Source organism: Gavia stellata, chromosome 1 (assembly GCF_030936135.1).
Source record: "Gavia stellata isolate bGavSte3 chromosome 1, bGavSte3.hap2, whole genome shotgun sequence".
In the NCBI taxonomy this organism is placed as follows: Eukaryota; Metazoa; Chordata; class Aves; order Gaviiformes; family Gaviidae; genus Gavia; species Gavia stellata.
In genome coordinates, this window is record NC_082594.1 from 132,220,681 (window position 1) to 132,244,740 (window position 24,060).

Here is a 24,060-nt window from a genome sequence, read left to right on the forward strand (position 1 = left end):
GGTGAGCAAAACTATAAATTGAGTTGTCCATGAAAAAAAAAAAAGAAATAATGCAGAAAAATGTCAGTTAAACTCTTCTGTAAGAAAAATTTATTATGTGGCCAAAATAGCCCTAATTCCACAATCAAGAAAGAGGAAAACTTTTGGTGAAAGCTCATCCTGGGTTCAGTGAGAAAGTCTGTGAGCAAGAAGAAACAAATTTAAAAAAAAAAACAAAAAAACAACCCTGAAACATAACGCACGGAAAAGGGGAAGGCCAGACAGCAACCGACATAAATTAGACAATATAAAATAGATAAAAACTGGCGAGGAAAGCTTTGTGGCTAGCAAAACTACTGGCAATAGGAAAGGGATTTTTGATCTTTCCTTCCTTTAAGTAAAAAATAAACAAATCTTACTAATAGTACTGATCCATGCGAATAAAAATGGTGACAAATCTAGTGACACAGAACAGGGGAAATCAGCCAACAAATACTTCCGATTCCATATTTGGAGAGAAACAGGATGTGGCAGTCGTACGAAAACAGCAACTTCTATCCAGTACCTTGTATCAAAGTAGGAGATTAGACAACATCTACAAGGGATGTGTATTTTTAAGTCAGCGAAGAAACAGGAGTCCTAAAGGAGTTCACTAACAAGCTCTCTGGCCCGTTGATTCCTATTTTAATTAAACTTGGGATATTAGAGAAATACCTTAAGACATTCATGACAGTATTCCCAAAAGGCAAATGAAATGACTCAACGTCAAAATTATGGAAAAGCTGTTGAGATGAAGAATTAATGAATGAAAAAGAAAACCTATAATCCAAAGGTTTTATGAAATATAGATTTTGTAGAAAAAAGAAAAAACCCAAACCTTAATTTCATTCTTAGATGACATCATTATACATTTGGTTTAACAAAGGGGACTGCATAGGTGCAACATACTTAAATTTTTGTAAGGCATTGACCTAGCACCATAAGTCAAAAAGATTTACTGTACATAATCACATACTAAGAGGATTACGAAATGCCTAGCCTGCAAGTCTCAAAAAGCAGCTAATAGAACGTTGCACGGAATGATGCTTTTTGAGTTAGTGTAGGTCAGATGCAATATAGCATTTTCAACCTGGATCCAAAAGTAAAAAATAACAACTGATACAGTTTGTGGGTGACAAAACTGGGGAAGCAGCGAGCAACCTGGACCATCCATAAGCCAGGTCTATTCACACAAACTGGACTTCAATAGAGCCTCACGTTAAGTAGCTAGGAAATAAGAACTCAGACCATACCTGTAGAAAGGGGGAAACACTATCATGGAAAGCCAAGACTTCGGATGATCTAGGGGGTCACACCAGACAAGTGGCTAATGTGAGCTCCCGTGTAACGCTGCGAGAAAAGGGCAAACACAATCCTCTGCAGACTTAAGGCAAAGGGCAGGGGGACCTTGTCCATGGCACCAGGGCTCGAACACTCAATTCCAAAAGGAACATTTCTACAAGATACTGAAAAATTTGACAAGATGTAGAAAGAAAAGACAAGAGTAATTCATGGGCTGGAGGAAATCCCTTACAGTGGAAGATTTAAGCTTGTCAAAAAGTGGACTGAGAAGGGATATTACAGTGTTTAAATACCAGTCCGGGGAAAAAGCCCCACTGTGCTGTAATGCTCTCTGAATCAGCGGGATGCACATATCCAGAACTCATAACTGGAAGCCAAAGCCAAACAGATCCAAAGGGGAAATCGGGCTTAAATATTTAAAAAGTGAGAACACGAAGCCCTTGCAGCAGGCTACCAATGGAAGGGAGTCTCTGTGTCCCAGTGCCTCAAAATCAAGCCAATGCATTTTGTCAACATGTACTTCAAATGCACATTAGTTCTTAGGGCTTAATACAGGATAAATGGGTTGAAACGTCCCCTGTGAAATGCAGGAGTCAAATCAGACAGCTTCTTCTAGCCTAACCTGTGGATCTACAAAACACTCCAACCGTTCGCACAGCCGACCCCAGTGACTAAATGCAAAGAAAAAGGTTTCTGCCACAGGCTCCCCAGGTGCAGCGTGCAGAGCTCCTCGCTTTCCCTGCGTGAAGCGCAAGGCTGCCCAAAGGCCGGGATGTGCTACCCTTGTGTCCGCCCGCACGGCAGCTCGGGGCTCACAGTGGCAAGATGCTCATGCAGTGGTCTGGTGCAGGGGGAAGGAACACACATCACAGGGGCAGGGTGCTCGTAGCAGCACCTTCAAGGAGCCTTTTACACCGATTTATTTCTATACAAGGTGGTTAAAAAAAAAGCCCCTATTGGTTGTTCATACAGAAGTCTGGGATTCTATAGGCTTTGGGTGGGTGATTGATTTTAAATCCCAACAACACATGCTTTTTCCCTTGCCTTCTCATTCTCTTCTGAGTCAGCCTCCATGATCCAAAGAAACTAACAAGTGACACACAAGACTAGTAGTCATGTGGACCAATTTAAAAAAAAAGGGAAGGAGAATTGAAGACGAAGAGAAAGGGAAAAACAAACAAAGATTGAAAATAAAAATTCGCCAGGATAATGCGTTTTATAAACACAGAGATAGAAACAGTTACAGCGAGGACAGAGCGGGCCAGGGGTGGGGAATAGATATTTATATATATATATATATATATAAATTCAAGGGGCCTTCAGTTTATTCTTGTTGGCTCCCCCTTCTCATTAGATTGGTCTCTCTGTGGGGATCTTCATCCCCTTCTCTCCACTGTCCTCCTTTTGGGGATTCTCTCCCATGACCAGGGTCCAGAAGAGGCCACCACTGCCATGTGAGTCCAGCCCGTCTTGGCAAGAGGGAGCCTGGGAGAGCACTCTGACGGGAGGTGAGCAGGAGAAGCTAGCCTTTCCCTGCCTCCTGCCAGCTCCTTGAAAAGACTGATCTATTCCTCCTCCTCCTCCTCCCCTTTGGGAAACTGGGGGCAGGACAGGCGTGCGAGAGTCAGAACTGCTGTCGTTCCACCTTTCAGGAAAGGGAGTAGAGAGAAGGGTGACAATTATTTTGGCAGTCTCTTACCCTCCCTCCAGTTGCTTTTTGGTTTGTTGTTGATGCCTGCAGGCTTTTCTGAGGAGGTAGGGGGGGGAGCAGGAGGGAGAGGAGGAGGAGTACAAGCTGCTAGGACATCATCCACAACGGGCAGGAAGAGCAATGAGCAGGAACCCACATTCCTACAGGGCCTTGGCCATCGTGCTGCTCAGACAGCTGGGAGAGAGAGGCAGCAGCCAGTTCAGACAGACTCCTCTCTATCGCTCTCCACCAGGGGAGGAGAAAGAGTGCAATACTCCACAGCCCTCGGGCAGCGTAGGCACCTGTCTGTCCCAGAGAACGTGCCTCACCTCTCCCCCCACACTGGTCTCACCTTCCACTGGGGAGAAGGTTTCTCCCATCCAGTCCTTGGGGCAGGACGAGCGACCCCTCCTCCCTTTCACAAGCAGGAGGGACAGGAATGGATATTTCTCTCTTAGACACTCAAGGAAATCCTCAAAGAACCCCATCCAGCTGTGAACCCTGCCACATTCTTCTGTGGCCTGCTGAAAACATGTGTCCGAGCCCCTGTACGTACAAGGACCGTCTCTCCATCCCATCCACCATGCATGTCTCAACATGCACCCCCCCTTCATACACATCCTACAGTGAGAGAGAAGGCAAAACGGGGGCCTTTCTTTGGGTTTGAAAGGAGGGGCTCTTGCACGAGGAAGTGATCCCAGCACAGGAAAGGGGCTCTTGCACAAGGAAGCATCCTCCTACCAGGCAGGCTGTTGCACAGAAGGAGCACCCCCTTGAGACAGGCTGTTGTTCAAGGGGCTGCCATGAACAGGGTTACACGGCCAGAAGAGGCTGTTGCAGGAGGAGAGGCCGGAGACTGTTGCACGAGGAGGGCCGCTGCACAAGCGGTGCCCCTGGGCGCAGGCTATGCACAAGAGGCTTTCTGCTCCCTGGGTTGAGGTCTCTCTAGGAGCTGGAGAGGTGCTCCACTTGGATGGCGCTGGTGCTGACCGTGAGGCAGATGTCCTTGTGATGCTCTGAAGTCTTGTAAGGAGTCAGGTCAAAGGAGCACTGGGGGGGAGGGTTGGGTTGGTTAGTGTCTCCAGAAGGGCCTCCTGCTGCCCCCCCGCCCTGCGGCTGGAAGTGCTGCTGCTGCTGAGAGGCCTGGGCTTGCGCCTGAACCACCTGCTGCTGTGGGTCAGGGATGTTGTGTTTCCGCATGTGCTTCATCAGGTACGTCTCCTGCAAAGGGAAGAATGGCGTGAGAGGAAGTGACGACGTTCGCAAGAGCCAAAGCCAACGGTGAGGGACAGGACAGCTCAGGGGGCTGCTCCCGCGGGATCTGGAGAGACTGCTCCCTGGGAAGCGTGCCCACTTCCGCTGCCCCCAGGGCAGCAAACACTCACCGAGGTGTAGGCCCGGCTGCAGATGGAGCAGGTGTAGACCTTGGCGTGTTTCACCGTGTGCGTGGCCAGGTGTACCTCCAACGAGGCAGCATCCGTGTACGCACGGTGGCAGTTGTGGCACTTGAAAGGTTTGTCTTTGTTGTGCTGCCGTCTGTGGGACTGGGGGGCGGCAGCGGGGTGGAGGAAAGAGAAAGCAAGCGCAGGGAAGGAAGCGAGCATTAGTACTGGAGAAGGCTTTACCTCTGACATCCCCTTCCAGCGAGGCCCCAAGCTCTCTGGGCCCCCGCCTGCTGAGGGAGGTATGCCTGGCTCCTGGCGCAGGGGACCGAGCTTCTCCCCCCAGCCCACCACATCTTTCCCACAGATGCCCTTTTTTTCTCAGGCATATTAGGCATTTGAAGAGCAGAATCTCCTAACTCTCCACAATCCCCATCTTCTCAGTCTCCATGCAACTCTTTCTCATCTTTCCCTTTTCTCTCCTCTTCCGCCCCACTACGCATTTGCTCCCCGCATCTGTCACTGCCCTTCAGGACCTGCTTTAACTGCTGGCAGGCATTTACAGCTCTCTGCCATTTGGCACACCCTACAGTTCCCCTCCTGCAGGACACTGCAACAGGACACACCACCTCTGCTTCCCTAAATCCCTACTCTTATGCCCTCCATTTCATTGTTAGACAAACAAAAAAAACCAATTGGATACCCAGATTTTGTTCTGTGTGACATTTAGCAAAAGTCTTAACCCAGCTAAGTTAGAAAGCTCTGCAAAACAGATGGGAGTAACTTAACCAAGGTCTCACTGCTTTCAAGTCAAGTTTACAATTTTACAGGACGCGACTGTTTAGGCGACTTCTTTGGGTCACTAGTGCCACAAAAGCCAGGAATCTCTCCCCCGCCCAGGACTTAAACAGCTTTTCTGTATTCTCTCACTCTCCTCCCAGCTGCCCCAATTTCTCCACCTCCTCCACCACAGACAAGTAGCCTCTCCTCCCATTTGACGGCCGCCCTTGCCACCCCCACTGGTGAGCAGGACGAGCCCAGCCCCTTACCTGCAGGTTGGAAAGCTGGGTGAAAGCCTTTTCACACCCAGGGTGAGCGCATTTGTAGGGTCGGTCCCCGGTGTGGATACTGTTGAGGAGGAAGAGCACAAACGGGAGGCAGTGAGCAGGCAGGCAGGGCAGACTGCCAGGGCCTGATGCTGTGATCAAATCTCACAGCCACTCAGGAAAGGAGGGAAGGAGATGATGTTGCCTCCAGATGCTGTTCTATCTGGACAAAGAGAGCTCTGCCCAGCTCCTGTGTCCAGCTAGAAGTTAGAGAAGATAGGCAGTCAAGCAGATTTCAGAGAGTGACTAGGACTGAGAAGCAAGAGCTAAGGAATGCCTGGACAGCTCGGCATGTGGGCCACCTGAAAATGAGCTGGCAAGGGGTCTGGAGGTCCAGGCTCCCTGCTCCAAGCTCAGGAGTCCCATATGACCAAGAGGAGTCTGTTCTCTTGCTTCCGCAGTACCAAGAAAGCATCTCTGTTCCTTCTCAGGATAGACACTCCAACACTTTTCCCTTTACATCATCAGGCTCAGATCACCTGCAGTGTTCATCTGTCCCTGTCCCCCTGCAATGCCAGGAGAAGCTTCCACACACTCAGTCCAACCCCCGTGGTGCCAGGCTGGGATCCCCTACAGCCAATGCCTCTCTCTCTATCGCTCTCTCTCTCTGTGCCCCCCGCGGTGCAAGACCAAGGGTCCCCAGGGACAGCACGTGCCCACCTCAGCCCTGACGTGGTCAGTGTCTCCTGCGCAGCCTCCACTCCGTCCACTCTGGTGGGTCACCTCCTTCTGAGGGTGCAGCCGGCCGCATTCCCCGCCCGCCCCCCGCATGCTTGGCGCGCGTGCTCCACAGGTGCATGCCGGCAGCGCGGGGGGGCCAGGGCCAGGCCCCCAGCCTCCTCTGGCCCTTACCGTGTGTGCTGCTGCAGGTGGGAGAGCTGGCGGAAGGCCTTCTGGCAGTAGCGGCAGGTGTAGGGCTTGGCCCCCGAGTGGATGCGGAGGTGCTGGGCCAGGTAGGATGTGTTGGCGAAGCTCTTGGAGCAGTGAGGACACTTGTGCGGCTTGACAATCGCCGTGTGGAGCTTGGAGTGGATCCTGCCGAAGAGGAGGAGGAGCAGCAGCAGTTGGACACGACCGCCATCTGGCTAGTGCTGATGGAATGAGGGCACAAAGGGGGTGGGACAGCACCACGCTATCTGCTACATGGAGGAACTCCAAACACGGCATGAGCTCGCTCGGTCTCAAACCGTGCTCCCCTTGGATTCAAGCAACCATGGTCTGTCCGCACCGGGGGAGGATCCAGAGAGAGGAACTATAGAGTTTGGACTGAGGGGCATTGGCAGAGCTGTGTGTGGGAAGCCTACGGCTGAAATAGCAGGGGGGCTGCAAGCCTGGACTGAGACGTTTGGCAGAACTACGCTGGGGTGACAGGGAACAGTCCTCCTATGCCCACTCTACTCTCACTCTGACACAAGCAGCCCTACCTTCTGTCAGAAAGCATCACTCCATTGCAGACGCCCCTCAGAACGAGCAGCGCTAACCTCTGTGCACACCCAGCCCCTCACAGCAAGTGACAAGTCTCATGTGTCGGATACCACTACTGCCGGTTTGTCGTGTATGAGACCTGACCAGCCTGCGGAAAACAGCAAGGTCTCCCCAGGCAGTTGCCCACTGAGGGGGCTCACAGCATGCTGGGATGACGGCAACATGCAGTGCGGAGGGCCCCCAGCCTCCTCTGGCCCTTACCGTGTGTGCTGCTGCAGGTGGGAGAGCTGGCGGAAGGCCTTCTGGCAGTAGCTGCACGTGTAGGGCTTGGCCCCTGAGTGGATGCGAATGTGCTGGGCCAGGTAGGAGCTGTTGGCGAAGCTCTTGGAGCAGTGAGGACACTTGTGTGGCTTTGTCTCCGTGTGGGACTTGGAGTGGATCTGCATCTCCGACTTGGAGTAGAAGGTCAGCGAACACATCCGGCACCTGGGACCGGGGCGAGGGGAAGAGACAGTGTCACACGGGGGCAAGCCCCATTATGTATCAACTCTAACTGGACGGGGTCTTCCACACTGAGCGAAGAAGGGACGTTTTCTCGCTATGTGGTTCTGGGGAGGTTTCACCCAGGACACTGTGCTTGGCTGCAAGTGCTCCAGTCCCAGGGGGACAAACTTAAGCTAGGAACTGGCAGAAGAGACCAAACAATACCTTGCAGCCAGACAAGTAAAGGTCTTGGAAGAATCAGAGAGGTTAATTTATTAGGCTGACAAGGGAGACAGGGCAGTGCTTTGGAAATTTTCCACAGCAATCTGAAGGGGACAGGAGTAAGAATTCCCAGACAAAACCCACTTTGTTCATCTGTGATTTATTTCAGTCAAAAAAAGGTTGGAAAACCTGGAAAACCCAGGTCAAGGTTCATCTTTCTAATAAAAGTTAATTCCATGTACTGCAAAGTCTGCAAAAGCAGTTATGACCAAACCCATTTAACTCTGCTCCCATTTTTGCAGAAGACACTTGAGTATTTAGAATACAAAATACTGAGAATAACAACAGTGCTGCTTTCCTAGTGGGTCTCACAAAGATACTCTGGATATCAAATGTGGTATCTCACTGGTCTAATGGGTTTTCATCATTTCTACCTTACTGATGTGATGCAAAATGTTTTGTCTAGGAGTTTGGACCCATCTGTTCCCATCGTGATCAGAAACGTATTTGGTAACACACAGACTCTTTGAACAGGAAGAAGCAGTTGGCATCTATCTGTTATGGATGCTGCTGTTAAAAACTGTTCCTCCGTCATGACACCAGGCTGTTAAGAGAAGCTTGCACTGTTACACAATTCAAGACGGTAAAAGCTTTTGTGGCTGATAATTTGACAGAGATAGAAGCTGCATCCCAGTTATTGGACTCCCCCCCCCATACATGTGTCAACCAAGGGGCAGAGTTAAGGTTTCTCTGAACTTAGTTTTTCCATTTGCAGACTTTTCAATTAAACAAGACAAAATTGAACCTGTACTTGGAACTTCCAGGGTCACAATTGAGAGAAAAAAATGCCACCCAGAAGAAGTCTGGCTTCAGACTGGCTTCAACCTTCACAGCAGCTTGACTTAGGTTTTTGTCTGGGAATTTCCTCAGGTTTTACAAGCGTTTACAAAACTGCTCAGTGACAAAAGTCTCTGCAGGTATTACAAGCCACAGAGCATTGATCCTGCTCTTCCCCATATCCATCTCCTCCCATAAGGATACTTCATTACATCTACTATTGTGACTACGTTGGAGCCAGAAGCTTTATGAAGTGTGCAGTCTCATTAGCGTATGTAATGTAGGCAATATTCATCCAGCACCTACCTTAACTTCCACAACCCTTTCCAAGCCACAGCTTGAATTTAAGCTGTTTAACTGGAAGCCATGCCTCCCTAGCAAGCACTCTACCACACACCTGCCGTAACGTATTTTCCTCTCCGTTGTTGCTCTTCTACATTCATTACCACCTCTAACAGTTGTTCCCACGTTTCCTACCTTCATCTTTCTCTTAATCCACTTTAATTGCAAACCCTAACAGAACACGCAAGCTAAATATGTCCTTACATACATTTCCGTGCCCACCCACCCCCACCCCCCCCGCGCCAATCTCTTCTGTAATCAACGAACAGAAGCAATTTGGCTGTTTATCCCTGGGTCTATTAGAGATACAAGGAGTAAAAAGAAACATCGGAATCATCTTTTTAAAATAGTAGCTCTTGGTTTATAAACCCAACTATCTCGAAACACTTGTGCAGTTTGTTCCAGACTTTCCGAAATGTTTAAAGTTAGACTTGAATACAGCATATGCATTTTGCAGTTAACAAGTCATACTTACAGGATGAGGACTGTATCCCTGAAAGCAGCAATGCTAGAAAGAACTTTGAGGTGAACACCGAACTGAAAAATACCTCTGAGTCGCCAAGTCCAGTTCCCTGCTAATGCAAGCAATTATGGCATAATCCCATGCATGACTTTTAACAAGCTCCTTCTCAGCAGACACTTACTTCCATTACTCTCAGTTAAACTCTGTTCCACAATATCAGTCCTCTGGTAAGGAACCATTCATTTAACAACAAGCTCCCAATGCTATGCTGCACTAATATGGCTATCCAAAACAAAGGGGAACAGCAGGTATCATTTTTGTAAATGGCAACGGTGCAACCGTTCTTGCAACAGCATGTCTAATTCTGAAGTCCACCTAGTCAACAATTATTGAAAAACTCAGACAAGTTCAGCGAACTTCAAGAATGATGGCATATGGAAAATCAGCTTCACAGTAAAGATTCACTGAGTCCAGTCTATCTAGGTTTGGAGAAAAGCTTAAAAGATAGCTTGGTCAATAACCATGTAAATCTATGTAGGAAGAAAAACATCAATTACTAGGGGCTTGTTTTACGAGCCAAGAAAGACATAACGAGAAACAATAACTTACAGTAGAAGTTAAAAAATCCAAGAGGAAATAGGATCTTTCCAACCACGAGAATAACGCATCTTTGGAACAACGCTCAGAGGCTATAGTATGGTCTCAATCACTTGGCCCCTACAATTAATAGTTTAAGAATCCAGCCTTCTTTCCAAAGGAAATACCTTTCTACAAGTTTTGCTCTAGTTTAAATACAATGCTGGGCACTAATCTTTTCTGTGCTGTACACAAGACTATATATTTTAAACAGACTATTCTGTTCTGAAAAATTAATGAGCTTAACTATGTCATCAAGTCTAAGTAGTCCCATGCATTAAATCTGTAGTGCCATAAAGCCATCTACTTTATTTTCCATAACTTCTGTCTATCCTTTCCTTTCCTTATTTGCTTTGTCAGGAATCTGCCTTCAAGTCAGAAATTCCCTAGAATAAACTTTAATGAAGAGAAACAGACTGAACGTCCTTTTCCATTTTCAAGATAAAATTACAAAGAAGGTATTTCAAAACCTCTCCAGCACTTACATAAAAATGGAAGATATATCTGACTGTTAGCAAAAACACACACCCCCAAAACAAACCCCTCTTGTCTCAATTTAGCAGGTATAGATATTCCAGTATTGTTTTTCAAACAACATTTAAAAAGAAAGTCTTGCAAGGACTCACTTTCTAATCATCTAATTAGCATCAGCCCTGAGAGAGGAAGAATGTTATGTGGCATTAACAAATTCATGAGCCTTATGAGTTAAAAAAAGCCTTGGAATACAGCAGAAAGCCGCATTTCATAGAGTTTTGTATTGTGTGGCATCAGGCATTTTCAAGGGAACAAATGATCCATTTAATTAAGGGCTTCACATTCTGCCTCAGACACCATCAAATATTAAAGGGGAAGGTGCAATCAGCCCTCTAGTGGGCAAATATGGCTTCAAACCCCGTTAAATCTATCCCGATAACGAGAACATCGCATCTGACACCAGCAGCATTTCAGCATTCTACTTCAGTGAAATTCTTCTGGCTAGGCAGAGGAAGAGTTGGGAGTGCTCCCTGCTAAGCATGAACAAAACGCTATATGAAATAATTGATTTTCTCCCCGCCCCCCCCGTTTCATATCCCTTTTTAATCTTTTCTCCCCAGTGTGCTTCTAAACTACCACTACTTCCACTGTATTCTTTCTGAGAGCAAGTAACAGGAATGACTGCAGCATTCCCATTGACAGTGACACAACATCCCTACAGCTGCTTGTTATGGCTCTGCAAATTTAGACAGCCTAGGAGAACATATTCTTAATAACACAGAGGTGTATCTCTTCATAGTTAATTTAGTACCCAGCCATATACCAGAGATCAAAAGTGACCCCTTTCAATGTTTATAATCCTTTCTTTTTATGGGGAATCTGCAGGGACATAAAAGTGAGACATTCAGAGAATGTTCATGTTAGAAAGAAACACCCTTAAAAATCATGAAATGCCAGTAAAAGGTGGATGTACAATTCTAATTCTGCTCCCATATGAAAGTCATCATGATGAGTCATAAACAAAATGATGCTTATAGCAACTAGCCTACAACTCTGTGGCACACAGTGCCATTTTTTTTTCCACTTTTCATGGAATGTTCCGCCTCATTCATCAGATGCTGTTATGAGATAAAATACCATCTGAAATACCAGCCCATAGTAAAATTTGCCTAGCATGGATTAACAGCATTTTTCAATCAAGTGCTTAATTAATCAGTATCACAGTTGTGAAAACTATGTAAGCTTTTACATGGCTTTGAGAATTCAAATTCCTAGTATCTACTGAGATTAGTCTTAGAAGTTAATTGAGCCCTTGCTCCTTCTGTTAGGCTACAAAGACAAGTTAGACCACAAGTTAAAAAAAAGTCAAATCAGGAAGGTCTGAAGCTAAACTAGATGATAAAGAGTAAGTTTAGGCTGTCAGAGTCAGCAGTTCATTTAGCAAGGAAAGAAATGTACTGCCTTTGCAACGCAGAGTTAATGAAGTAACTAATGCAAGCGTGGCATAATGATGGATGCACAGTTCATGATAAATGCTAATTTAACCCTCGCATTTCCTGACTATTTTAAAGCTGAAGCTAAACATTTTCTTGGTAATATTTTGTAAGAGGCAGGGGAAAGGAGACAGAACTAACATCCAAGATACACAGCTAGAAAACTTGGGTAAGACCTAAATAAAGCCAGCGAGTATGAAGACACCAAATGAAAGCATATGAATTGCACCGCTGCTTCCACACTTCTACAGCCATCATCAACTCCTATTCAAAAGTCAACATTAGGCTTCCATTTACCAATTTACACTACTGGCATGTATACTATCAAATCTACCAGCTACGCTCAGCGATCTCAGTCAACTTATTTCCACAGTCCTTCAGTCACCTGCTGGCTTGGTAAGGCTACAGAAAAAAAAAAAAATAATCACACTCTCCTGGCAAGGCAGCAAGTGTTGTTAAACGCTCCCACCATATAGCACTTGCCAGTTCTCAGATTTCAGGGGGGGCATTCCTGCATTTTGTCCATTTTCCTAAATGATCTTTTAAAAATACCAGACCCAGAAGTCTGCGATATTTCAGCATGCTTCACAAGTTGCCTGTCTTCTTTTAATGACTCCAGCATTCATGCTTTCAACAGTTGCGTTTACCCTCTTCTGTCACAGCCTCGCACTGGGAGCTCACGCAATGTCACTTAATTCCTAGAAGTCTTTTTCAGTCATTGCTTTCCAGGATACTGTTTCCCCCGTATTCCTTATCTTCAGATCAAAGACATTCAATCAAAGACACTTCTGTCTGATATTGTCTTCTGCTGTGTCCAAACACCTAGGCCTCAATCCCTGACTGCTGGAGACGTCAACAGTATTACCCAAAAGGCTAAGTCTTTCATTGGGCTGTATTAAAATACATTTTGCATGAATAGTTCCAGTTTATCAACCACATAAAACTTTCCTATTTTTTTAAGCTATCCACCAGCATTGCTTCTATCTGTAAATTACCAGCCATGACTTTCTGTTGACCTCCAAATTATTGAACAACATCAGGCCTAAGACCTTCTCTACCGATTTCTGAAATTGGTCACCATTAGCAAAAAGACCAGCAAAACAATAAAGCAGAACAAGGGGTGTCCTAGTATAGTGCTAACATGCAAAAGCTGAAATTAAAATAATACAAAAGGCCCATGAGAAAGCACTAGCAAATATGGAAACGCCAGAATTAAGGTCATATATGTCACCATAATTTGGCTCCGCAATGCAGGTGCGTTCTGATGCAGCCTTATTGACTGCTACCACCAAACTGCATCCTTATTATGTTGCGCAGATACTTAACAAGCAGGCGTTCAGTTTTTTATCACCGCTCTGCGTACAGCCTCAAGCCTCGCCGACCACATGCAATTCCAACCTCACGAAGCAGAATCACTCATCTGTCGTATCCACCACAGAAGTTTTAGTGCTCCATAAGCACTCAGCTTTCCCCACAATGTCCCTGGTTTATTTTTTCTAAGGGAAGGGAGTGAAGGGAGTGACAAAAGACAGAGGAGCGGAACACAGTAAGACAGACATACCCACTAATTCCAAGTGACCAAACTTGATACCCGTGCCCACTTTTTTTTCCTTTAAAGGAAAATTCATATTACATACATTTAAATCACAGCTCCTCTAGATTTCCATGCTACAGCTACGTGATGCAATGCTTCTGCAAAGTGAAACAGGGTCTGACATGTAACAGAGGACTGTTCAATGATACTTGAGAAGAGATTATGGTTTTGGGAACACCAAGTGTTAATTATTTCAGGATGGCCTGTGGTCACTTTTAGCCTGCAGCAAATGCAAATCCACTGAAGACTAGACCTACTCATATTTGCACATGCTTCAAGGCAAGATTATCTGCAGGCCTGAACCACATAGCTGTAGGATACCATAGCAAATCCACGGCAGAGGCAAGCATAATCTACAATTCTTCAGACTAGCAGTCAAATGCCTTCCCCAATTCATCCTTCTCAATTCTGCAACCCCATGCCATTTTTTTTTTTTTAAATAAAACACTCCTTTCAGGTTCTGTGAGTAAACATGCAGGATTCTGACAGACCATCACGTACGCAATAACTACAATCACATAATCAAGGATGGTATCAAAGTGCATTGACTCAATAGGGGGAAATTAAGGTGTGATCAGATAAGATGTGTGACGGAATAGTTTTGAAGTTCTCTCTCCCCAGCTGAAACTGTAACTGCCCCCCTGCATTCCCTTGCACACACTCATTCCATTGACATGCAAGTAACATGGGCTAAAATTAAAACTCATGACTGCAGAACCTTTACTGTTAATTCCTTCTGCTTGGCACTATGATGAACTGAGAGCGCGCACGTGCACGCACGCATGCAGTTACAATATCTCAGCAGAAGGTAGAGAACTTACCATAATGCAAGTTTTTACCTTATATCCTGAGGCATGTGGTCAGTCTTAATTCTGACATTTTCTAACCTCCAGCCACAGCATTCATATACAAAGCAAAGCTTATGTGTACGAACTGCGTGTGTATATGTGGATGTGCATGTGCACCTGTCCTCCTTAGACTTTTGAGATCATAAGCCAATTTCAACCAAATCTGGAAAAGGGGTAAGGATCTTAAAGTCACCACAAGTCTCAGAAAAATACACAGCCGGGGAAAGAAGAGAGACCCTCTTGGAGCCTCCTGCTGAGGGAAAGGCTAGTAAGCTCACCCTTGGTTAGACATCAGAGAATCCACACAGGAGAGAGCCGCTGGAAACCAGGCTTCATTAGTTCCGCTGCTCACGGAACTACTTGTTAAAAAAAGCAAACAGAAATTCCGACATGTGGCATCATACTGACACCCACGTTGGTCATCAGCAATCTTAAGATCCACGGCACAGACCTCTGCCACTGCAGCCAGGATGATAAACGATAGCAATGGGAGCTTGTCACCTTTTTCTAGCCTTTGAGGGGGATGAGGTTCTTTGCCAGAGGAGGTCACATTCTTGTGCTGGCATCAGAGACATGGCAAAATTTAGAAATACTGGGTTTAATATTTCTAGGCTTTGGAGGGAATGTGGTCAAACTTTCTGCCTGACACTTCAAGCTTAATTCCCCCTTTGCTCTTGGCCTTCCAGCCTGTTGCAATCCCCTCTCTCCCGCACCAAGACCCAGGCCCAAGCTCTTACCCACATGCTCCAGCCTCCTTGTCCTCTACTGCAGTGGCTCTTCCCTATTCCATTCTCCCAGTTACCTAATAGCTGTCTCCTCTCTCCCATGCTTCTGCTTCCCTGTCCACATCCCACCATGCTCTTGTCCCCATCTGTTCTGCTAATTCTGGGTATCTCCTCATTTTCAGGCCCCTAGCAGATCTGACTCTTTCCTCCTCCCCTCAGTCGCAGTCCTTCGTAGCTTATCTCTGTGCCATCTCTCCCTTGCAAATAGACTCCCCATCACATCATCTGCTGCGTTCCCTAGTTCGTAGGCTCTGGTCGCTCCTCTCTCCTCCTTTTCGATTCTCATCTCTGCTCTACCAAGTTTCCAGACTTCCTAGACAAAATCAGCTCCAGGCCTTGCCCATATCTCATTCTTGTCCCTAACTACATTTGAACCAAGCAGTGTCTTCTCGCACCTTGCCTTTGTGCGCATCAGAGGGGGAAGGTTACTGTCAACACTGGGCACAAAAAGGCTCCCTTCTGAAGCAGGAGCAGTTGTGACTGCAGCAAAAGCACGTTTGGCCCTTCAGCACTAGCCGAGAAGATGCTTATTGCTGCAGAGAGAATACACTTGTAGTCCAGCCTCATATAGAAACAGAGAGATTCAAGCGTATTTATCTCATCTGTGGACATAGACAGTCTGGTCACTGCCTGGAGTCATGCAAGCCTCAAGAAACGTCAAAGAGGATATAATCTTCACGTACTTCAACTACCAAACTATAAAGCACCTCAGAGCATGCTTGACAGATTTTTCCCAAGCTTACAACGCCAAATTTGACCATATTTTCACAGATATATGCAGCTTGCAAAAGCCATAGCTACCAGCTTTCAAATCTATTCAAAACCATGGGAAGTTCACCAAAAAGCAATGCTAAATCCAGTACAGGGCAGAAAAAAAGGCTTAAAATGAGACATGTCTGAGAACGTACCCACCAGCTGTATTCAAACCAGTGGCTCCCCTCATGCCCCCAATTTCCTCACTAAAGGGGGCCTCCATCCAGCTGCTTCGCACTCTACAGCTCAACTCTGCTTCTTGCTAAGCCTCCTAAGGCTTCTGTGCACTCTTCCACCCTGGACTTGCCTCAGAAGCTTCCTATGTCTCTCAGCTGCTTATGGTCTCCCAAACTCCCTGCTGTTCCCACAACCTAGTGAAAGCAGGGAAACTCGGAACTAGCGGTGGGGAACAGAGAGCTTGTTTGTTACAGCATGATGGCAAGGCCCTTCTCAAGCCTACAATTTTCCTGTTGGTGTCCTAGGCTCCAAAGCACAGCTTGCAAAACCATTCCAGACTATAAACGGGTATTCGTCCTGGCCTTTACAAACTTAATACTGGAACCAAGCAACACCTATGAAGAGCTCTCTTGCCCTTCCAAAGAAGAAACTAGAGAACTGTTTGTCAGAGAGGGAGAACTGATGACCTGTCCCAGATAGGCTGAACCACTTCATCAGCCTTGCCCACTGATCACATCGCACCACAAACTTCTAAAAGCGCACAGTTACCGGCACCAAAACAGTACTAAGAAACAATACTACTGTCTCCAGGACCTATGCTCACTCTCTCTTCCTCAGCACCTTTTAAAGTACTGAGAAGAAGCCAAGTGCTTCACGCTGCCAGCATCTTACTATAAAGACTCTTAATGCCGATCTCGTTTTCCACAGAAAAAGTAAATTCTACAGAGATGTCAGGGAAGATTAACAAAGAGCTGACAATGAATCCAGACAAGACTGAAGTGACATTACTCATGAAGGAAAATGCTTCACAGGACTGGCTTAGATGCTGTGCCCTGCAGGCACACACATTCTTCTAATAGCACAAAGCAAAGCACCAAGGACTCTCCCAGACTAATCCTAAGGCTAGATGTCCAAGATCTGCAAGGAACACCATCATTAGCACAAACCTCACACCGTTTCTTACAAAGAAAAACCTAGTCACAAAGATTCTTGCACCACTTCCACAGCAGAGTACTAATTCACTCCTAGAGAGGATACAGCAGCAAAACAGCTGCCATTTGCTGGAGCAGGAGCCTCTACATTCAGCAGAGAATGGGATGAGCTGCAATACAAGTATCACCTTTGTGCTCCAATTCCTTCCAAATCTGCCTTGCTGTGCTGCCCATTCAAGGCCTTACTCTGTCTTCACCCATACACCAGGAGTGAGGAATTAGGGAAATCAGCCACCTGCCCCAGCCCTCAGGACAAGAGAGCTCACAGAGCTCAAAAAGGAACTTAAACCCAAAAAGTAATTAATTTGACAAAATAATCCCAGGCTTTAGGAATTAGGTATAAAAAAAAAAGTCGTATTGATCATTATAGTACAGCTCCTTTCAGGCATCTGACTAGATTGTCCTCGGTGTATCATCATAGGGATCAGTGAAATCATGCAAACGTAGACATACGAATACCACAAGCAACTCCTCCTCCAGCCTCAGAAGGGAGCAGAAGTAGATGAACCTCACCCACAGTCTTAATTTAGGTAGGACATGTCTGCATACCGAGGTAACAGGAACTACCCCGATCATCCTCTAGAATGCAGAAAGAACCCAGGATTTCTCAAAGTTTTAACTTCCAAGTCTATTCCTATGTATATTATGGAGAAACAATTTTACTGTATTTCACAAAGGTTTTCTCTCTCCCAGCTCCAAGAGAAGATAGGATTTTCCTTTATTTTTTCAACAATTATTTTTAGTTCCAAACTTGCACATGGAAAGCATCAGCCAAAGAGAAGATCCCAAGGAGGGCAGAAGTACTCCTTGGTGGTCTTCAATAAATCTCAATTTAGCTATCTTGCACCTTAGCTCTGCTCAGAGGAAGAGGCAGAGATATCACACTCGGATTAAACATGAAGACAGGAAATCTTCCTGATTACATGTCCCTATATAAAAACTCATTCGTTTTTTTCCTGCAAAGTCTTTTTCATGAGCTGTTACACAGACTATGCATGTTCATAAAGTTTCTGCTGAGTCACTCCACCTGGTCTTGGGCATTTTTTTCCAAACTTACAAGTAAACAAGGAGCTATAATTAAAGCCTTGGTTCAGCTTTAATTCTAGCGTTCACTGCCAATTGTGTCCCCTGTAAATACATATTTAACAACCTAATTAGCAACCCAGACTGTAAGCAGCTTGAGTAGTGTGGAATTGTGGCTAAGGCCCAAAATAAATGGTGGGATTACAAATAGCAAGCTACCTAACACTCCCACCCCTCTTCACCATACGCTGATTATATTTTCAAAGTGGAAGAACTAGGACATTGGGTAAGAAAATAAAAAGGCTGATCCAAGCTCTGATTTTGTACCCATTTAACTGTATTGATTTAAAAATGTAAACATTTTTAAAATGCTATCATTAAAAATGAAACAGTGCCTGGGGTGGATGCACTGACTCTGTGCAGATCCCTTCATATTGTTATCACTTAATTCCAGAAACATAACTAAATCTATACAAAAAAGGAGGGTCTAGGATGGTTAAAGGGAAACTGCGACAGGATCATGGGCAAATAGTAGGGAAGTGCAAAGAGCTAGGGACCATCTCCTGTTTCTGTTTCCATCTGGCTACTACTTTGCTGCCTCTTGATCTCAATCATCCCTCAGAGAACACCTATTGCTACATCACCCATACCTGCTCCTGCTTCCCAACTAAGACAGACCATCACATTTCCTCCCTAGCACTTGCCTGCTCTGTCCAGTTCCCACCTTTGCTAACACACCCACATTCCTTATCCTTTGGTTTAAGTAGTCCCTCCTAGTTAATCTCTCCCTTTCCCAGCACTCACTTGTAAACTCAAGCCACATCCCTCCAAGCTCAGAAACCCAACCTCAGGGCTCAGAACTCTCCCCCCTCTTATCTGACACCCTTAGGGCTCGGAAACACCCTTACACCTAATTCAGAAACACATTTCTTTTTTCTGTTTTGTTGGGAATGCTGAAATAGGAGGAGATCGCTAGGGGCAATGCACACAGGAGCAGACACTATCACCACAGTTCACCTCCTGCTCTGCGTGCCTCCAGTTTGTAGTCTTTACACTGGACAGAACTGGAGTCCTAATTCAGGGCACCCGTGTACACTGGGGCTCTCAACTACACCAGAAATGCTCCGGTTGCACTAGACGATACTGCATTCTGCAGTACACCAGCCATACTACCCGGCTGTGGCATCAAGGATACGGTTCAGTCTCCACAACATCCTGGTCATTAACTAACCTAGTAACATTTAACATCTGTATATTCAGGAAATCAAGGTTGTCCACTGAGGAGATCCTTAGTTCTGGGTCAACCCACCAGCATGCAAACATTCCCGATTAGAGAGAAAACTCAACTCTTTCTGCAGCTGAAAGATTCTCTACTCGGGGACTCTACAGGGAAAAGGCAGAGATGTCTTCTTCCCCATGTAACCCTCTGAAGGGTTAAATACACCCCCATCCCCATGCAATGTTACAGCCAAGGTTTAACCCCGCTCCCCACCTGTATGTCTTGCCATCCTTGTGCTGGTCCTCATCATCCTCGTTTGACAGCACAAAGGGGTCGCTCATCTCTGGCAGCCCCGACTCCTGCAATCGTTTCTTCTTCCGGCCCCGGGGTGGTTTGGGGGCAACTCCCCCACCCCCGCCACCCCCACCACCTTCGGAGAGGGTGGTTGTCCCTTTCTTGGACAGGTCAGGAACCACCTGGAGGGCTGCCTGGGAGCCGGGGGGTAGCGCAGAGACAATCATGGGAGCTGAGATGGGAAAGGTTTGGGCAGAGGAGGCTGTGGTCACCAGGGAACCTGACGGGGAAGTTATCACCAGACCAGGACCTACAAAGAAAGAAAGATGGAGGAAGTCAGTTATTACATCTCTAATTACATCCAACCTTCTTATCCCACAGAAGCTAGCTCTATACACGTACTTCTGACTACAACCCAAACAGAAGAGTAGCCTACACGTTCCCAGTCTCCGTTGCTGGAAGTCAAACTTCTGTAAAGAGGGTGGATGTATGGAGTGCCTAGAGATTCACAGTGAAACCACGCCAAGGCAGTCCACACCATCGGTAGGGCCAGGAATAACCTACAGCCCAAAAAGGATTCTCCAGGACCCTCCGCCCCCCCATCCCAGAGTCTCCTTCATATGTTGCCAAAGTCTTTGGAGTCCCTTACCTGCTGTCATGAGCCCAGCAGACTGCACTGGTACCACAGTGATGTTCTGAGTCACAGGCGCTTGGCTGTGTGGTGTCAGCTGCTCCGGCTTGGTGTCCGAGTCCATGGAGATACCAGTGGGTAGGGCCACAGAGGTGGGTACTGTCAGCAGGGCAGGATAGTGGGGGGGAGCCAGGCTGCAGCCCTTCTCTGTGGGCAATAGCTGCTCCTTCATCTTGTTAATAAACATGGTGTTCTCAATCTAAACGGAGGGAAAGAACAGCTTTTGGAATATCCCGGTACAGCTTCTCCCAGCAGTTGGTTGAGTAAGAAATGGAACAGAAACTTATCATGCATGAACTTCTAACCGGAAGCAAGACCAGCATAATAGGTTGGAAGACAAAGATCTTACCTGTCCCGAGACGGTGGGCACTGCTGGCCAGAAGTACGGAGAGGAGTTGAAATGAGATTCTTCCATCCTAGCTGGGCGCAGGGGGGAAGAGGAAGGGGGAAGGGAAGAGGAATGGAGGAGAAGGAAGACAGACAGACAGACAGACACACACACACAAAAAGAACATTAAACCCAAAGAGACTCCAACATGGAACTGACTCAGTCTAACGCTGTGACAGTTCCTTAATCTCCCCTTTCTAACTTGAGCAACTTCTCCCCACTTCTCAGCTATCCGCCCAAATCCAAAAATTATTTTCAGGGGAAAAAGGTGTCTGGTATTCCCACAGGCTTGGGTCTATCTCAAACGCCTCTTGCCCAGTAGTCCTCCATGCAAAAAAAAGGACTGACTACAAGCCCAGAACACCTCAAAAATTCCCAGATTATCATCCACCCAAGTACATGGCATAAATGATGAAGTCTGTGCATCTGCAACCAGGGAAGTACAGCTGAAAACCATTTTTCACTGTCACAGACAGTCTGATCCCACAAGCAGTGAAAATTTTGGACCGTGCCTGTCCCTCCACCCCAGCTCAACGCTAAGGACCCAGATGCAGCAAGGGGACATTAGCATTGTGTTACACAGGAAGAAAGACAGGCAGAGAGAGGGAAACAGACTTGCCCAAGATAACAGACAGCCACAGCAGACCCAGAAGTCAAACTCAGGGCTCCTAACTTCCTGCTGCCCACTGCTCTGACCACCCGAGCCCCACTCTCGGAAGAATCCCGGAAGTATCACTCAATATTCCTGACAGACAAGATCCTCTGCTCTCACCCAAAGAGCCTAGGCAGTGGGAAAATAACCTGACTACCCTGCTCCTGAGAAACCCTATTTCCAAGTGAGATCATGTCACGGCTCTCTATTGCCCATTTCATTCCCATCTTTGGGACAAGATTCTGTAGGATTCTGTCCCCAGTCAAGTGCCCACTGCTCCATCTCAACTCTCCATGCAGTCAGAGGACCAGTTAGACACCAAAAGATAGCCCTCTGAAAACAGAGGCGTAATCTCTTCAGTAACACCTGGCTGAAAAAGCCTTTTCCATTCTAAACCTTACATTCCTCTGTGTAATAGCATTAGCGGACAAAGTTTGTCAACACTTGTGAAAACGCTATTCAAAAACTAAAGAAATTAACAAAAGAATATTTCCTGAAGCAGAAGATGCACCTATTCCTGAATAAATATGGCAAAACGGGTAGGTAAAATTCATGTGATAAAAACTATGCTCAGTGAACATCTGGCAGAGCAAGCTGCTTAGAGAAAGCAAGCGCTGTAGGTTTCTCATGCAGCTACCTGCAAATTGTCCCACTCCTATTTCTGTTATGATGTGGCAGTAGTCAAATTAATGAGTAAATATTATTTCTGAAGGGCCTGTCTCAATCATCAGATAAGCTGAGGAGCATGCCCCGAGTAGCATGAAACGCACACTTTCCAGAAGTATATTAGGGCAGAATAAATGCATGTGGAATTGCTGCGTGTGAGCCAAAATGCAAAGATAATTTTCCTCTACGTAGAGAAGCAGTATTTAAATGAACCAAATTACCTGATAATTTTGTTTTTATGAATTGCTCACGCAACAGCAAAGCCAAGTATTCCTGCCTCGCTCACTCACTACAAATCAACCAATAAACACACTTAAGGATGAATTATTTACCTTGCATCGGTGGCATGCAGTCAGACTGCCAGCTGCCTGACTGAGTTACTCGGGATTTACACTGCTCTGATTCAATCAGAATCTGATGGGGCAAGGCTCTTACCTTACATCCTCTGCTTTCTTTTCTGAGCCAAATTAATTATTAAGTACGCTGCCCACAGCAAGGCCCTATGTATGTAACGCTTAGTTACATGACTTTTCTTTCACAGGATGGGCACATATGAGGAAATAACGCATTCTTAGCAATTGAGCACCACCTGAATCAAGAGGGGGGGTTTTGTTTGGAATGTCAATTTTGGGGGTTGGGTTTTTTTGGGTTTTGTTTGTTTGGTTGGTTTTGTTTTTAAAATAAGCCCTTATTTGCTTAGCTTCCACATCAAAAACATCAACGTGAACCTGATTCTTTAAAAATATAAAGTCTCATCTAATAATCAGATGCATTTTCCAAATAAACTTTGTAATTGTCCAAGACTGCCTCGGATTCAACTGCAAACTTTAGGAGTTAAACAGAAAGATGCCGATTTAAACAAAAATCTCGCAACAGCTTTCTTATTTAAAGAGTACAAGTTACGAAAGGCAACTCCATTTCCAGATTCTAAAATCCAGACTAGCACAGGCCAGGGCACTCAGAGGCTGCCTGTCTCCACCTAGTCCCCTACCAGAACTTCACAGAGCACCCAACTTTTGTTTGCTCAGTTTACAAAGCGTGCAAGTCAAAATAAAGCTCTTATTGGTTCTCAAAAGGTGACTACACTCTTTTCGTTACACTCTCTTAGAATCCACCTCCCCATCCAGCAATCTTCATGCTTGAGCGGATATCAGGCCTCAAAACTTCTGGCTTGAAAGGCTGAAGTGTGATGAAGTTATAAGAACGTGGAGGAAAAAGAGAGATGGTGTAAGAGTTGAAGCTTTCATGCAATCTCACTAGCAAGCCAGTCTTCCAAAGGGAGAAAACAAAGATAAGATTCCTCCACCAAACTACTGCCTTCATACCCACAGCTGTCCCTCCCCTACCCCGCTTTTAGGCTAAAGGATATTTTGAAAACATGCACCCCTATTCGCAGCCCCCACTTTAACGCTGCTCACACTTACTTTACCAGAACTCTGCACGTAACCCTTCCAATTGCTCTATAACTACCAGACATGGACTGGAGCTTCAACCCTGTACCACAGCACGTTCCCACTGCAGTGCCTTCATCATCCCAGCTTCCACAAACAGGCCAGAGATGGGACCTTCTTCCTATTCACCAGTCTAGTATCAGACAGATGTCAACGTACCCTCCTGATATAAACCAAAAACACCTTCTATGTACAGACCACAAATGTACATACACCAAATAAACAACCGAGTGAACCAGAGAACTCACAAGGGACAAGGAATCTGGAGTTTAGATCTCAGAGTACTTCACAGAATCACATACTTAACGTGCTGGACTTATACTTCTTTGCAGGTCATCGCTTTAATAATAAACAGAGAGATAAAAGCACGTGCAAGTATACGGTGAGGTAGAGACTGTGTTTCTGGAAGGCATAATCAAGGTTGGATACGAAGGTGTTTAGGGGTTCACTTTTAATACGGTTTTCTTTATTCTCCAGATACCTAGCTTTTATTTTGTATTCGGTGTAGAGTTTTCAGTTGACAAAAGGCCCTGAATATGACACTCAGGAATGGTTTATAACGTTGCTTTACGTCTGCCCAAGATCTTTGTTCAATAACAAGGAGCTTTTAGGCTTAATTGCTGCAAAATGCTAAGGATGCCGAAGGCCACGCAG

The 24,060-nt window shown here is 46.0% G+C and overlaps 1 protein-coding gene across 7 annotated transcripts; it reads right to left on the reverse strand.

Moving 5' to 3' along the window:
• Positions 1–2,630: 2,630 nt before the first annotated feature.
• On the reverse strand, positions 2,631–20,665 carry ZNF384 (zinc finger protein 384). Of its 7 annotated transcripts, none has more exons than XM_059835741.1 (8): positions 20,599–20,665; positions 20,208–20,448; positions 19,538–19,868; positions 7,185–7,409; positions 6,351–6,533; positions 5,442–5,520; positions 4,396–4,554; positions 2,631–4,231 (listed from the first exon to the last, which is right to left on the reverse strand). In XM_059835741.1, the coding sequence occupies exons 1-8, from the start codon at positions 20,662–20,664 to the stop codon at positions 3,956–3,958; spliced, it is 1,560 nt and encodes a 519-aa protein (XP_059691724.1). In that variant the 5' UTR covers position 20,665; the 3' UTR covers positions 2,631–3,955. The 7 variants fall into 7 exon arrangements, with proteins under 7 accessions (XP_059691724.1, XP_059691731.1, XP_059691735.1 ...); XM_059835748.1 differs by having other exon boundaries at positions 19,538–19,748; positions 20,599–20,664; XM_059835752.1 differs by lacking the exon at positions 6,351–6,533.
• Positions 20,666–24,060: the final 3,395 nt, after the last annotated feature.